The sequence below is a fragment of the Eulemur rufifrons genome, chromosome 15 (genome assembly GCF_041146395.1).
Source record: "Eulemur rufifrons isolate Redbay chromosome 15, OSU_ERuf_1, whole genome shotgun sequence".
NCBI classification, from domain to species: domain Eukaryota; kingdom Metazoa; phylum Chordata; class Mammalia; order Primates; family Lemuridae; genus Eulemur; species Eulemur rufifrons.
Window position 1 is genome coordinate 23650640 of NC_090997.1, and position 14818 is coordinate 23665457.

General features: G+C 36.7%; 1 protein-coding gene across 10 annotated transcripts in view; it reads right to left on the reverse strand.

The window, feature by feature from the left end:
- Positions 1 to 14818, reverse strand: part of DST (dystonin) — a 443403-nt gene that overhangs the window by 89150 nt on the left and 339435 nt on the right. For all 10 annotated transcript variants that reach the window (XM_069487494.1, XM_069487495.1, XM_069487498.1 and 7 more), the window contains 5 exons: positions 14167 to 14408; positions 13159 to 13288; positions 9993 to 10192; positions 8005 to 8500; positions 4785 to 6256 (listed from right to left, as the gene is read on the reverse strand). In XM_069487494.1, coding sequence (XP_069343595.1) covers positions 4785 to 6256; positions 8005 to 8500; positions 9993 to 10192; positions 13159 to 13288; positions 14167 to 14408 — 2540 coding nt within the window. The remainder of the gene's footprint in view (positions 1 to 4784; positions 6257 to 8004; positions 8501 to 9992; positions 10193 to 13158; positions 13289 to 14166; positions 14409 to 14818) is intronic.

Consider the following 14818-nt stretch of genomic DNA (forward strand, 5'->3'; position numbering starts at 1 on the left):
AGTAATGATACCTGGATTAAACAATGCGTTCACCTGGACCAGAGAAAATTTATTACAGTATAATTAGGCATGTGTTCTGGTTCTTGTCTCTGATTTCAACTTGGCTTAAAAATCCTCTGCTCTATGTAATATGTAATGCTATAATGCTATCTCCATTGTGCAAATAAAAAGAAATCTTCAGTTCAGAAAGACTTGCACTGGAGATGTGTTCATTTGTGGGGACAAAATGAATTATAATTGGGGCAGGAACAGAGAGGCCAGAAATAAACAGTAAGCAGGTTCTGAGGTAAGACTTTTTTTTAACCTACACAGCCTACATAGAGGTGGGGAGGGGAACAGATTTAGCTAGGATGTGACTATATATATTCACTAAAACATCAAGGTTCTTTGATCTTTATTGAAATTAAATCAATTCAATATGGTGATAATCATTCCTTCATGATGATCAGAAGACCTGATTGGCTGTTAATGACATCATGGAAATTACTGGGATGTGTCCCTGTACACATGTCTTTGATAAATAAAAACGTGGAAATATTAATGTTACTTAATAATGTACTTTAGATTTGAATTTAAATCTAAATTCAGGGATAGGGCGAACACCAAAGGGGCTTTTTTCCCTCCTGCCTAGAGATACACACAATCGCTCTGCTAGTCAATCTACCAATTTATGACAGTATACATAGAATTTAATTGTAATTAAATTACAACTAGAGAAGTATAAATAGAAAAATGGTTCTCTGACTTACCAACAGCATAGAAAATACCCCACTCTTCAGACATATTAGTCCAATGATTAGTATTTAGAAATAGGAAAACGTATGTAACAACAGAACTTATACAGTCAAAATAGTTAAAAAAAACTTGAAGCTAACTAACACAAAAGGTAACACCAATCTATTTTCAAAATTTCAGAATAGTTTTTACCGAGAATGAGTTGAGACATTTGGTTCAGAATAGCATTTGTTTTTAATCATTATGTTTGGGTTGGTATCTTAAACATGAATTTTGTCCTTTCAAGGAAACCTGAAGTAAATATTAATAGCTATTTCTCAGGTTAAATTTTAGGGGAAAGAAATGGACTCAGGGAAGTCTGTCTTACCTGGTTTAAATAATCTATTAAGCTCCCACTGAGTATAAAGCACCCCCTACTGAGTAACTGGGAAATAGCTATTATTAAGTTTCAGTCCTGCTCAGAAGGCAGTTTATTTTGTATTAAAAAGAAACTATTATAGAATTTTATCTGTCACATTAGGTTAAACTGAAGCTACCAGATAGATTAATGTCAAACTGGATTATATTTCAAAGTCGATAATGAAAAGAAACCCTTCCCTCTTCTTTTCTGTTACATTTTTAGAAATTACAACTAGCTTTTTCACTTTTTCACTCAAATTATTCCACTCAAAAAATAAAAAAAAAACTTTCTCAATATATTTTTAGTTTAACAAAAGTCTAAGGCCCAAAAAAAACTAAATTAAGTTCTGAATGTTAAGCAACTTAATTGACTGCTTTAATCAAGAAAGATACAATCACTAAGACAATGAAATGTTTGGTTCTGTCTCAGTAGTAGCAGTACGATAATCACTGTCATCATCCTCACCCTCATCATCATCATCATGATCACCACAGCATCCACATAACATCAGTTTCTAAGACAGTTCTACACACGTTTGTCTCACATTTGTCATAGCATCCAGTTTTATAGAACACTTCCCTTAAGTGAGTGTTGCTGGCGTTTTAGATTAAGGTGAACACTGGATGGTTATTCAGGCTGCCCAAATCAGGCTACGGCAATGATGATTTGAAAATTTCCCAGAGAAAATATCAGAAGTGAAACATGATGAATAAAGTTGACACAAAGCATTGCATTATTTCCGTCAAAACATTCAGGTTCTGACACTTACTACCTGCGAGACCCTGGGCAAGTCACTTAGTCTCCCAGGACCTTGGCTTTTTCACATTAAGCTGGGGACTAGTAATAGCATCTACTTCTTATGACTGTTAACAGGATTAATGCCAGAGAGTTTAAAATAGTGCCTGACACATAGTCGGCCCACAATAAATGTTAATTGTTGTAATCACTATTTTTTAGAATAGATACACAAATAAATAGAATTACTGGTTTTGTAAGCTACCATCTTTATTTACCATCATATTCTTGTTCTTTTTTTACCTGTGGCACTGGACTATATTACGTGCAGATTTGTCCACTGGAAAAAAAGTTGTTTTGAAGTCACTGGGTTTCCAGACACTAACAGTATGTCATGATACTCTTTATTGCTGAACTTCAATGAAATCAATTAACTCCTTCTAAGTAATCAGAATAACAAACAAACACAGCATGCTAAGTGGCTTCTTTTAGGACAAATGATCACTCTGTTTTTCTTCATAATCAAATAAGATAATTTCTGTAGCTATTAATGGTGATGTTGCTTATTTGGTGCTTTTTATAACAGTTTGCAAAACACTTCCAATGCAATGGTGAGAAAGCTCCTCCTAGCTCTTGCTTTCTCTTATTTCAACTCTCCACATGAAGAGCCACATTTTCTTCACTATACTCATGCTTGTGAACACAAAGGGAAAGCATCCACAAGTAACAGCATCAACATTATTACTTTTCCCCATTTTCTTACAAGTAGTTGAAGCAGCGAAGAGAAATAAAGGCGTACCCTTTTCTCCACACAAATTCACAGAAAACTAGAGAAATCATAATGTTTCATAAAAGCACTTAACATGGTTAAATTTCATTAGTACAAAGACTGCTTGATTACTGTCATTTAAGCTTTAAAGGTTTGTCAGGGTTTCATAGAAAATTTCAAACTTTATTGATGAAGGAAGAGTCACTCACAAGATCTCTCTGTCTTTGAAGCAGCAATTGCCTCAGAACTATGTTCTTCTAATAAAGGATTTGCTCAAAAATCTTTATTTTGCAAGTCAAAAATATGAAAATTTAACAGTAATGAAGGAAGTAAGATCAAAGGTAAGGTAGTTTCCTTCACCTTCAAGAAGTAAGATCTAGGCTGGGCATGGTGGCTCATGCCTCATTCCAGCATTCTGGGAGGCCAAGGCAGGAGAATCGCTTGAGGTCAGGAGTTTGAGACTAGCCTAAGCAAGAGGGAGATTCTGTCTCTACCAAAAATGGAAAAAATTAGCCAGGCAGGGTGGCTGGCACCTGCAGTCCCAGCTACTTAGGAGGCTGAGGCAAGAGGATCACTTGAGCCCAGGAGTTTAAGGTCACAGTGAGCTATGATGACGCCACTGCACTCTACCCAGGGCAACAGAGTGAGACTCTGTCTCAAAAAAAAAAAAAAAAAAAAATCAAGATCTAAAGAATCATAGATTTTTTAGCCTTGAAGAAAATAGGCTTCAAAGCCATTTAATAATTATGAAATAACCATAACAATAACAATAATACCAAGAAAAAGAAGTTACTTTTCAAAATTCAGTCACCTAAATAACATTATTAAAGATGAACAAAGCAAACAGTATATCAAATACAACAGCATAAAATTTGGAAGTCCATTTGATTTATATTCATTTCTCATGGAAACAGTTTGTAGTTTTACCGATTCTGTTTTTATTTGGTCTTAGTTTATCCTTTATGTGCTAATGGTACAATATACCTTCACCAGTAAAACACACCTCATACAACAAAACAGGGGCCTTGGCAACCCCAACGGTTTATACCAGTCCTATGTAGCAAATAGGACCCTCTTGATACTGAGGACCCTCTGTCTCTACAGATGAACCTATCTTTTTCTTCTGTAAAGATGCAACTTCTGCTCTCACTATCATAAATAAGGCCAAATCCAACCACACTGAAACTGGCCCACCATTTTTATCTAATGTTCCTTTCATTAAGTGTTACTGAGCGCTATCAAGTAGCAGCCATTTCTTGGCAGTGAGGAGTTTATACAGGCCAATCAAAAATAATTTACTCCTAATAACTCTAGGGCATGAGCCCAAGATCTTTGTTTTGTGAAACCAGGATTACAACATGGAACTCCACACTGCCTTTAAAAATATGAGCTTTTAGAAGAAAAAAGTTTGTAGAAGAAATTAAATTAAGAAGGATGAGAAGACTCTAGAAACTAGAGAAAGGGCAGGAAAAGATAATAATAATTCATGATTTAACACATTGACTGCCATGAAAGTTGTATTTAATTCACTCTAGTTTTGACCCTTGGGCCACGTGAAGCATATTTAAAATCTTACTTGTTGACATTCTTATTGTTACAATTAATATTGACAATTTAATTCTTAAAAAATGGATTAAATGAAGTCAATAAATTTCATTTTTCTGTTTACATTTACCTTTAAATTATACTCGAAGTTTTTATTCCATTTTTGTCGTAATAAAACACTGTGGCCCCAGGGAAAAGTTTCTGATTTTTTTGTGTGGCAGTCAATGTGTCTTAAAAATGCTGGGAGAAGAACATCTGCTGCGGGGTCAAAGCACAGCTCTCGTCACTACAGCTGGCAGTTGTGAATGACATCAGACACAGACTCCGTGATGTCAGTTTCAGGCTTGCCTGGAAACTTATCAAACACGCTTCTGACCTCATGATGTTATCTCAGGCCTTATCCCATGAGGGCTGAAATCACCCAGTAAGCCTGAAACTGCCCAACATTTCTGGATGTTACCCCCTATATGCTCATTCAGGCTCAAATACTGTGTGACGGTCATATTAGAAGGTTCTACAAAATACGCAATCTCCTTTCTGTATACAATTAGAAATTTCTTTTACAACAAACACACTTGGCAAAAACGAAGAATTACCTACCTTGAAGACATCGAGCTGCTGATTAATTGTCTCCGTTTCCATACCAACGGGACCTTGTGACTCTTCATGTTCTTCAGCTTTCTGAAGCAGAGTAGAAAAGTCTTTCAATTTGCTGTAGAATTCTTCAAGACGCTCAATTGTCCCTTCAACCTGCTCTTCTCTGGCTTGGGCTCGGTCCAGTAACTTGTTGCATTGTTTGCTTAAAGCCTCCAAGTCCCTTTTGATTCCAACGAGGTCAGGAGATGTTTCTTCTGTGGCCAGCATCATCTTGCAGGTTTTATTGGCATTGTCGTTGCTTGCTATGAGGGCTTCTAGTTTCTTCAGAAAAGCTTTTATAGCCTCCTTTTGCTTTTGCAATGTTTCTACATCTCTCCCTACCGGAGCCATGCTATCCAGTTCATCATCAAACTCTGCAAACTGAGAAAACATTTCTCGGATGGTATTCTGGAAATGCCCAATGCCTTGAAGCTTGGTTTCTAAGAATGAACACTTTTCATCAACCTGCTGACTTACTGCATTATGCTCTTGAGATAAAGTTTCTGCTTGTAACAAAATATCAGAGGTTCCCTTTGAGTCTGAGGTTTCCACCACAAGGTCCTGTGCAAGTCTTTTGGCCAAATCTACCTGGGGCTTCAAGGTCTGCAGTGATTTCTGCTGAGTCTGCAACATGGTCAGGTTTTTGTTACTGTAAGCCTGGGGTCCTAGGGAATCATGGATGTCCAGCTGTTCCTTTGCACACTGAAGCTGCCTTTGAGCTTCTTTGGAAACTTCTTGAAATTCCTTAAACTTCTGAGCCATATTCTCCAAAGAGAATTTCTTACTGTGAAGTTGTTCAGTGACCATGTCTACCTTCTGGATCAGTGATTTATTCTCATCTGTAACAACCTCTTTGTCTATCTCACAGACACTGAGCAGGCTATTGGCTGTGTTGTTCAGTAATTCTACCATACCAAAGTGTTGGTCCATTTCCTTCTGCAGAGACTTTAACTTGGCAATAGAATTCTCCGTTTCAGCAGGATCCAAGCAAAATTTTATTTCCTCCAGGTCGTTCTGACATTTGTCTATCCACGGCCGGAGAGTCTCCACATGCTCTTTATACTTGAGGGCTTTTTCCAATGAATCTTTTAACTTGTCTTCTCTTTCTTTCACCTGCTTATTAAATCCATCCCAGTTGGTTTTAATCGTGTTAAGCTGTAACTGTAAGGCTGCCTTCTCAGATCCTTGTGTTTTTAATAACAGATTTTCACCTTCTGCAATGGTTTTTTCATAAATATTAGACTGGGCCGTCAAGGTTTTACTAAAGTCCTTCTGATCTTTGATTAATGACTCTAAGACATCAAGTTTGGCTGATATTGGACGAGACTTGTTTTGCTCTTCTTTCTTCGTATCCAGCCAAGCCTGAAAATCTCTGGACATTTGCTGAAATTGATGAGAGCTTGCACAGGCTGACTGAAGGTGCTGGACGTGGTTCTCTAAAAATGAAATTACAGATATGTTCATTTTACATCAAAATGTTAATCTAATCTATGAAAAGTCAAAAGAAAAATCTCTAAATGAATGTCTGGAATTATCTGAAAGCAAGGGCTTTTACCACTGACTGTAGGAACTGCAAGTGTGCTTAAGTCATTGACAAAGGGGAAAAAGAAGCAAGAGGCAGGCACAACAAAAAGAAAAGAGACAGACAAGTCAAGAAGCAGGAAACAGATGAGAGGGGAAAACAAAGACTATGGGAATAAGTAAAAATGCATAAAGGTGCAGGGTGCAGTCACATCACACATAGCCTGCTGTGCTAGTGTCTTCTCCACTCCAGTGTGAGAAAGTGACAACTACAAAGTTCTAGGTTATATTGATAAATAATCCATCTCTTATCAATAGGACTTTTGCACTTCTATGACTTTTACATATCATGGAGGCCACATAACGTAGCATATAAGAACTGCATGAGTTTGTATCCTGGCTTCACCTCTTCAGAGCTGGAAGACCCTGGGAAAATGACTAAACCTCTTAGGCTCATTTCCCCAATTGTAAACTAGCAATGTTAACAGTAGCTGTTGTGAGGATTAAATGAAAAGTTCTTAGCTTAATGCCTATCACGTGAAAGTGTTCATACATTACGAATAATAATGATAATAACCTATCATTTTTATTATCAATATCATGTTAAACAAAGATGTATGAAATAGTTGCTGTGATCAATAAACAAATCCAATCAATCAAAAAACATAAATTGAATATTTACTAGGTACATGGCCTAGACACTAGTGTTACTTTCCTTTCTTTCTTTCTTTCTTTTTTTTTTTTTTTAGACAGAGTCTCGCTCTGTTGCCTAGGCTAGAGTGAGTGCTGTCAGCCTAGCTCACAGCAACCTCAAACTCCTGGGCTCAGGCAATCCTCCTGCCTCAGCCTCCCGAGTAGCTGGGACTACAGGCATGCGCCACCATGCCTGGCTAATTTTTTCTATATATATTTTTAGTTGGCCAGATAATTTCTTTCTATTTTTAGTAGAGACCGGGTCTCGCTCTTGCTCAGGCTGGTCTCGAACTCCTGACCTCGAACAATCCACCCGCCTCAGCCTCCCAGAGTGCTAGGGTTACAGGTGTGAGCCACCGCGCCCGGCCTAGTGTTACTTTTCCAACAGAATAAACAGAGCTACAAAATGTGCCTTTGTTTGTCAGGCCTTTCTGAATCCCAATAACTCATTACTGCTGCCTCTGACAAATAGGACGCCTGCCACAGAACGATGGCCGCAGTAGGTGAGAGAGGAAAATAGTGTCAGACGCTTCTCTTTCACACATTTCTCTAGACAAGTTTTCTGTGACAGAATTGTCACAGTAATAGCAGATGATAAAATGATACAAAGCCTTTTCAATAACTACTCATTTGGGGTTTTTTTCTGGGAAAATAAGACTACGGCACGCCACAAGAATGTTTACATCTTTTAAAAATCAATTTGGGATACCTGAAATTTTAATGAGCCTCCATTAAGTGGATTTTGCCAACAGAGCATCTCTGTATTATCTGCATAGAATTGCCCTGACACTGTGCGTGCCTGTGAACACAAAACTGCTCTTCGTGCTCCTGTGTTCAGCCTCGTCTTCACTTATGTTCTCAATGGGGGTGGGGGATTTCTTTAGGGTCCTGGATTACTGGCAACAGCTTGGAAATAGGCAATGTGTATCTATTTCGAACCAGGAAATATGTGTACTAAAAGAAGACAAACCTGCTTTTTGTTCAATATCTTTAAACGATTTTAAGATGCCATCTAGTTGCCTACTCAGTTCTGCTTTTAAGTACTCTTCTTTCACCAGCGCTGACAATTCCTCACAGAGTGCCTGGGCCACTTTTATCTGCTTCGTTTCCTGCTCTATTTCCTGCTTCATTTTTTGGGCTGTTTCCAACTGTTGGTTCATAGCATCAGGGTGCGTGCTCACGGCCAGACTGCTGCTGAGTTTATTATCGAAGTCACTCAGTTGATCAGAAAGGCTTCTCAGGAGGCTTTGATACTGTGTGCTTTTCACAATGGCTTGGTCAATCCAGTCGCATCTGTCACTCAATTGTCCTGTTAGGCTGTCCCATTTTTGGGTCACAGCTGCCAGTTGCTCTTTCACAATCCCATGTAAAGAAGGGTCTTCTCCAGGTCTGCTCAGAATGCCCTGGCCAGCTGCTGTTAGCTGTTCATACTGAGGTTTCCGAGTATCAAATTCTTGCAGCAGAATCTAAGGTAATGAGGACAAACACACAAATTATTATATAATTGATTATAGAAAACATAGCTTTAAGTATCCAAACAGACAGAAATGGTAATTATTTATCCAGTTTTTGTTTTTATTTTTTAAATTACCACTTTCCTAATTTTTATTTAAAGGGCAGTATAACTAACTTAAACAAATCCAAAGCATACTAGTGCTTTACAGAGATAATATCTTGTCTAAACTAATGACATTCTCCTAAAAGCAAAAAAGAATAGAATAAATATTTTTGGTAATGTGGGCAAAAGGAACAAAAATTCATGAACAAATTTGCATATACAAAGGGAAAACACTGCTATTGGACAAGTTCACACTGCACTAACACCAAATATGTATTTTCCTACTCAATTTTTTCTCTTTGTAGGATTTTTGGACTACTCTGGAGCATTTTACTTTAAAGAAAATCCACAGAGATAATAGTGATAGAACATATTAATTCATGATGCATTGATTTACAAAGGTTTTTTAACATAAGATTTAATGATGTTTATGGTCTTTATTATAAAGGTTTTAGCCAACAAATCATGCTGCTCAGAATGTATAGGCTCAACATGACTCTTGTTATAAAATGAATGATCCCAAAATTTCTTGTAGTATAATATTTTATCTATCTTTTATTTTCTATTTTTATCTATATTTTATCTATCTATTTCTGGGAGACTACCAAGATGAAAGGCAATTACTTATCCCCAGATATTTATTTTTATCTTTTGTTTTCATTCTCTTCATATTATGGATATGAACCAGAACATGTGACTCTTACCAAGACTTATTTGTATTTTCAGCTTATAGAATTAGCCTCCCTGCTCTAAAGCCAGTACTCTAACATAAGAAAAACGAACTGAAACCACAACGGAGCTTTTGCTATTACACCTGACTTAAATTTCATGATTTTTTTTTTTCCCCTTGTGGATTTCTCTGCTTTGTAAATACAGGAACATCTGACTAAGGCACTGGGTTTCGGGGTTCCCCTCTGCTTTCCTTATTCTTTGTCCCCTTCTTATTCTGTCTCTCTCCCTCTCAGGACCCTACTGCATGGGCTTTACAAGTTTCATTATCTACTACCACAATCAAAATGAATAAAACATCAAAGGAGTAATTTCTGAACAGTAAAGAGCATATACTAGCTTCTCATAAAAAAATTACTTAATCACATTAATACTTCAAAGAAAGCCCTTTTTAACAGGATCTGTACCACCCACGATATGACTGAAATAATTGGAGGACTTGGCCTACTCACAGGCTCACGGGGACTACTCTGGGATGCCTCATAGCTTTAGTTCTCTGAGGGTTTCCCAATAACCTCAGGATGGTACCTTATGGGCATCTGAAGCATTACAAATATACTTCAAAGCAGGTAACGCACACACTGCCCAGAGCTAATGTATTTATAATGAAAATGAAAACATTTGTTAAGTCAAGTTGCTGTGCATGAGGTAGGTTACTAGGTAATACTCACCTGCACCTGCTGCCTTTGCGTGTTCAGCATATTTGGGTCAATTGACAAGGGCCCAAGAACACTGACCATCAGTTCTTTTTCCACAAGCCACTGTTTTAACTGGGCCTCTATAGTCTGGAATTGGGTTAAGTTATTGGAGGATTCTTCCAGCTTTTGTTGTCTATCAATTGTTAATTGATTGAGTTCTTGCCACTTAGACTCTGAAAGAAAAAAGGATGAAACTGGTGTTTGGTTTTTATGCATTTTATATGAATATATCTAGGAAGACTGTATGATATCATTCAAAATGATATGTAATGGCTATCATTCCATTTTTATAACTCTTCTTACCTAGTTAAATAAAGGTCTAACCTAAGAGAATTAATTGCATTGAATGATACAGATTTTATGGACCTGGTAGTGTGTGTCAACTGAAGTATAAGAAAAGGAAAACAAATTTGAATCTGATTTTAGAAGATATTGTAGAATATGGAATAGTCCTTAGAGCAAACAGGATCCTGAGATCCCTCATTGCTTCTAGAAGTCCTGTAGAGTCTGTTTATTTAAGCATAACTAACCTACTACAACAATGAACATTAATTCTTTTCTTTAATATCAAATCTTCAGTTATCAGGTCTAGGTAAATGGCTCCCAAATTTGTCTATTTAGCCCCAATTACTCTCTCCTATTCAAATCACACATTAACAACCAGCTGCTGGAAAGTTACAGTAGGAAATCTTACCAACCCTTTAAACTCAACATGAAAAAATAAAATTTATTAGATCTCTCAAAACTGGTGGATTTTCTGACTTTTAGTTTTCTTTCAAAGGTTATCATCTCTCTCGTGCCACTGAGATGCAATAATTCAGAATGTTCTTTCATGAGTTTCCTAACTCTCTAATATTCTTGATCATAAAACCTTAAGCCCCTCCTTTACATTCCTTATGCTCTAATTCCATTTTGGCCCTCATCATATGTTGTTTTGTAAAACTTTTTTATTGCTACATAATAGATGTACATATTTTGGGGGCACATGTGATAATTTAATACGATCCCCCCAAGTGATGAGTTAACCTCACCATGTTTTGCCTGAACCAGCAGTTCTCAGACTTGAGCTGCATTAGAATCACCTGGAGGCATCCTTGGCACACACTGCTGGGCCCCACCCACAAAGTTTCTGATTCAGTAGGTCTGGAGTGGGGTCTGAAATTCTGTGTTTCTAAAAAGTTCCCAGGCGATGCTGTTGCTGCTGGTTCCAGGAGCACGCTTTGAGAACTACACATCTAGACTACCAGTCCTCTAACTGGTTCTCCATTATTAGCGTTTCTCAGCTGCTAACCATTTGTTTCTAAAATAATTTCCCTACAAAGAAAGATCACTTTTAAACACATCACTTCCCTGTTTAAATCCTTCAGTAACTAACTCTTCACCCCGTAGACGATAAAATCTGAAGACTTTTGCCTGACATTCAGGGCCTCCTGCAATCTGGCCCTAGTCTACTGCACACTTGATCTTAGCCACAAGGCCAAGAAGTGATGGCCCTAGTCTACTAATCTTGGAGAGTCTGTACTTTGAGATGAATCCTCTAATCCAGCCCTGCTGATACTATCATAACCATCCAAACAGGCTTTTTGCTCACGCTGGTCCCATGTCTGAGATGCTCTACCACCTGGTCACATATCCCAACCCTACCCTCCCTTCATAATTCCAACAGATCTTATCCTCTGTGAGGAAGTCTTTCCTGCTCTCACCACCCTCAAGACTGCACGCTCCCTGCAGCCAAGGGTTATTGCTCAGAGCACTTAGTCCAGCACTTGGATACATTAGTTGCTCAATAAATATTCATTGATGGTTATGTTTAGTTGATTTGAGAGATTTTTTTCACTTAGCATAATACACTAAAGGGATGATTTTCATACCACCTAATCCCTGAAACCTTATCTACTGACATCATTCTATATGGCATGTACTAGTCAAATGTAATCCGACAACAAAATAATGCAATCAGAGCAATCAATCAGGAAAGAGAAACATCAAAGTCATCAGGAAGCTTTTTTAAAATGCACATTCCTCATTCCTACCCCTATTCTAAAATGTCTTGATAACACTCTTCCCATGTAATTCTGATATCCCAAGGGAGAGCCACTCAATTAGGGCCAAATTAATTACAATGCAACAGGAGTCTCTATAGTTGCATTAAATATATCTTTGAACATTAATATCCCTTAGAGTAACCTTTTTCAAACTTAAACATACTTCCAGATTTCTAAATTTATCACAGCACACCTGACTCTAAAGGAAGGACAATATTTAGATAAATACAATAGAACAATGGAAAGTAAAATAATTATTATAATCACAATATATACCTAAATAGCACTTACTATGTGCCTGGTATTATTCATCTAAGCTATACACATACTAACTTACTGAGTTGTCCAAACAATACTATGAAGTAGGGAAAATTATTTTCCTTCTCTTATACTAGTTTTCCACATCATTATAAAAATTTTAAGACAATAGGGCTAGTGAAGAAAATTCTGCAACTGTGAGGAGCAGTTTGTACAGGCACAGTATAGAGGTGGGAAGATAATTCTAGTAAAGAATCAAAACTACCAGTCTTCAGTGATGGGCTACTTTTTAATACTGATTGGGAGAGAGAAGACAAGAGTAAAATATGGGTCTGGAGCAGTCCCAGGAATAAGTCCATAAAGAAGGGAGCCTACTTTTTCCAAACAAGTAAATGAAAGGAATATTTAAGCTAAAAAGATAATAAAACTTTAAAAAAATAATAAAGCACAAAGCACCATAAAACTAGTAAAAAAGTCAATAATCATTAATGAGTACAATGTTACTCAATGCACAGCATTTTACTAACTAGTATCTACCTTCTTCAGAAAAATAAATTTAGTTACTGTGTTTACCAAGAAAAACACAAGATAAGATATAAAACATAAGTATATAAAACTTAAGATAAGATACATATAAACATAAGCTATGCCAGTTCTCTGCACAATATAATTTGAAATGACACCTTTAAATATGGAAAAAATAGATTCTCAAACATTAAGGCAAATCCAAAAACGTGTGAGGCTGTTGGATGTTTTCTGATAAAGATTGTGATACAAATGAAAAATGAATGAATGAGCTTCTGTTCAAGGGCTTTCATGTAAGTAATACAACATACCTATTTCTGTCAACATCTGTTTCCATTTGGGGGCCTCAGGAGTATCTGGGTTCTCCTCCAATAGTTCTGTTAATTTGTCTTTCAACTCCTGTACTTTGTTTACATTTTGCTTCAGTTCAGCTTCAAATGACTAACAAGGAAAAAAAAAAAAGTAACGACATTAAAGTGTGCCAACAGCAAAAGACCAAAACACAATTATGATACAGCATTTTTTTTTCTCTAGCATGACCAAAAGAGGAAAAAATCCACTGCTAAATGATCAAGCTGGTGAGGACGTGGATTCAGTAGTTATTTTCCTTTCCTCTTCTCAGCCAGTCTTCAACTGTGTGACAAAGAAATCCCACAGAGGAGCACTCTACCTACGGAGATAATGACTCTCATCCCCATTACTGAGGAAGAATTTCATATTTTCAAAGCAACCACTTTGGAAAAAAGCAAGATGGCATCAAGATTGTAATTAATAAAAAAAAATCAGCCTTGATAAAGGCTGCTAGCATTTGAGAATCTACTAGTGAATAAGCAGTTTTTTGGACAACACATAAGAGTTCAATTACAGGTTACTTATAGAAATTTTTGCCGTCATTGCCGCCATGTAAAACCATTCTCCCAACCTTGACAACTATAGAAAGAAATGTTGCCTATTAAAGAAAGGGAAGGCATTAGTTACCCTATTTTACACTAGACAGAACAGATCCCTAATACTTTAGCCCTTAAATAAATCTTTTCCAATAGTTGGCTGGTTAATATCCCAGACTTCAACTGATTTAAAGGTGGTAAAAGTTGCTTATACCTAATAGTTTGCTCATCTTCATAATGTGGGTATGCAAAAAAAAAAAGTGACTATTATCATCAATCTCTACACAAAGGCACATTAAACAAAACTATCAAATTTTGTGCTGAAGGTTATAGAGCTAGAAAACAGAACAAAGCTGCTGACCACAAGGGCTCAGTTTTGAATGCTAATCTGTTTTCTTTCATGTCTTCAGTAGGTTCCCCCATAGAATATACCTTATTCTGCTCAACCTGAGTCTTCACAGCTTCAGTATCTGTAGGTGGGGGTGTCTCATGCCATTTTGTTGCAGTTTTGTTCATTTTCTGTAACCACTGCATCATTGCACTTGATTCTTCCTGAGCTTTTTGCAATTTGGAGAGTTTAGAATTCAATTCTGCTATTTTGTCCTTGAGTAAGAGGCCAAGATCTTCATAATCATGATTTATGTCAGTCATATCCTTTTTAATGGATGTTATACCTAAGAGGGAGAAAAAAAAGTTATACTGACACATTTTCAGGACATTTGGAGCAGAGGTCTAGAAATAAAAGTTTGTTTTACATAGTATACTCTTTTATTTTGTCACTATTAAGCCTACTACAATAAAGTCATAGACTTTTTAGAATTAAAAGGTTGGATCACCTTATAATGTATTTAATCACAAATAATTCAATAACATTGAATAATACAAGTGAAAGGAAAAAGGTATTTTAAATGGAATAAAAAACTCAAATGACAAAATGTTACTTACTAATTCCTCAGACACCAAACTCAATAAATTAGGTCAGATAATGTTATCTCAACTGACAAAATTTCTCAAATTAACCAAATAAAAAAGAAAACAAAATCAAGTGCCAAACTGAACTAGATTTTTACTAATTTCAGATGAA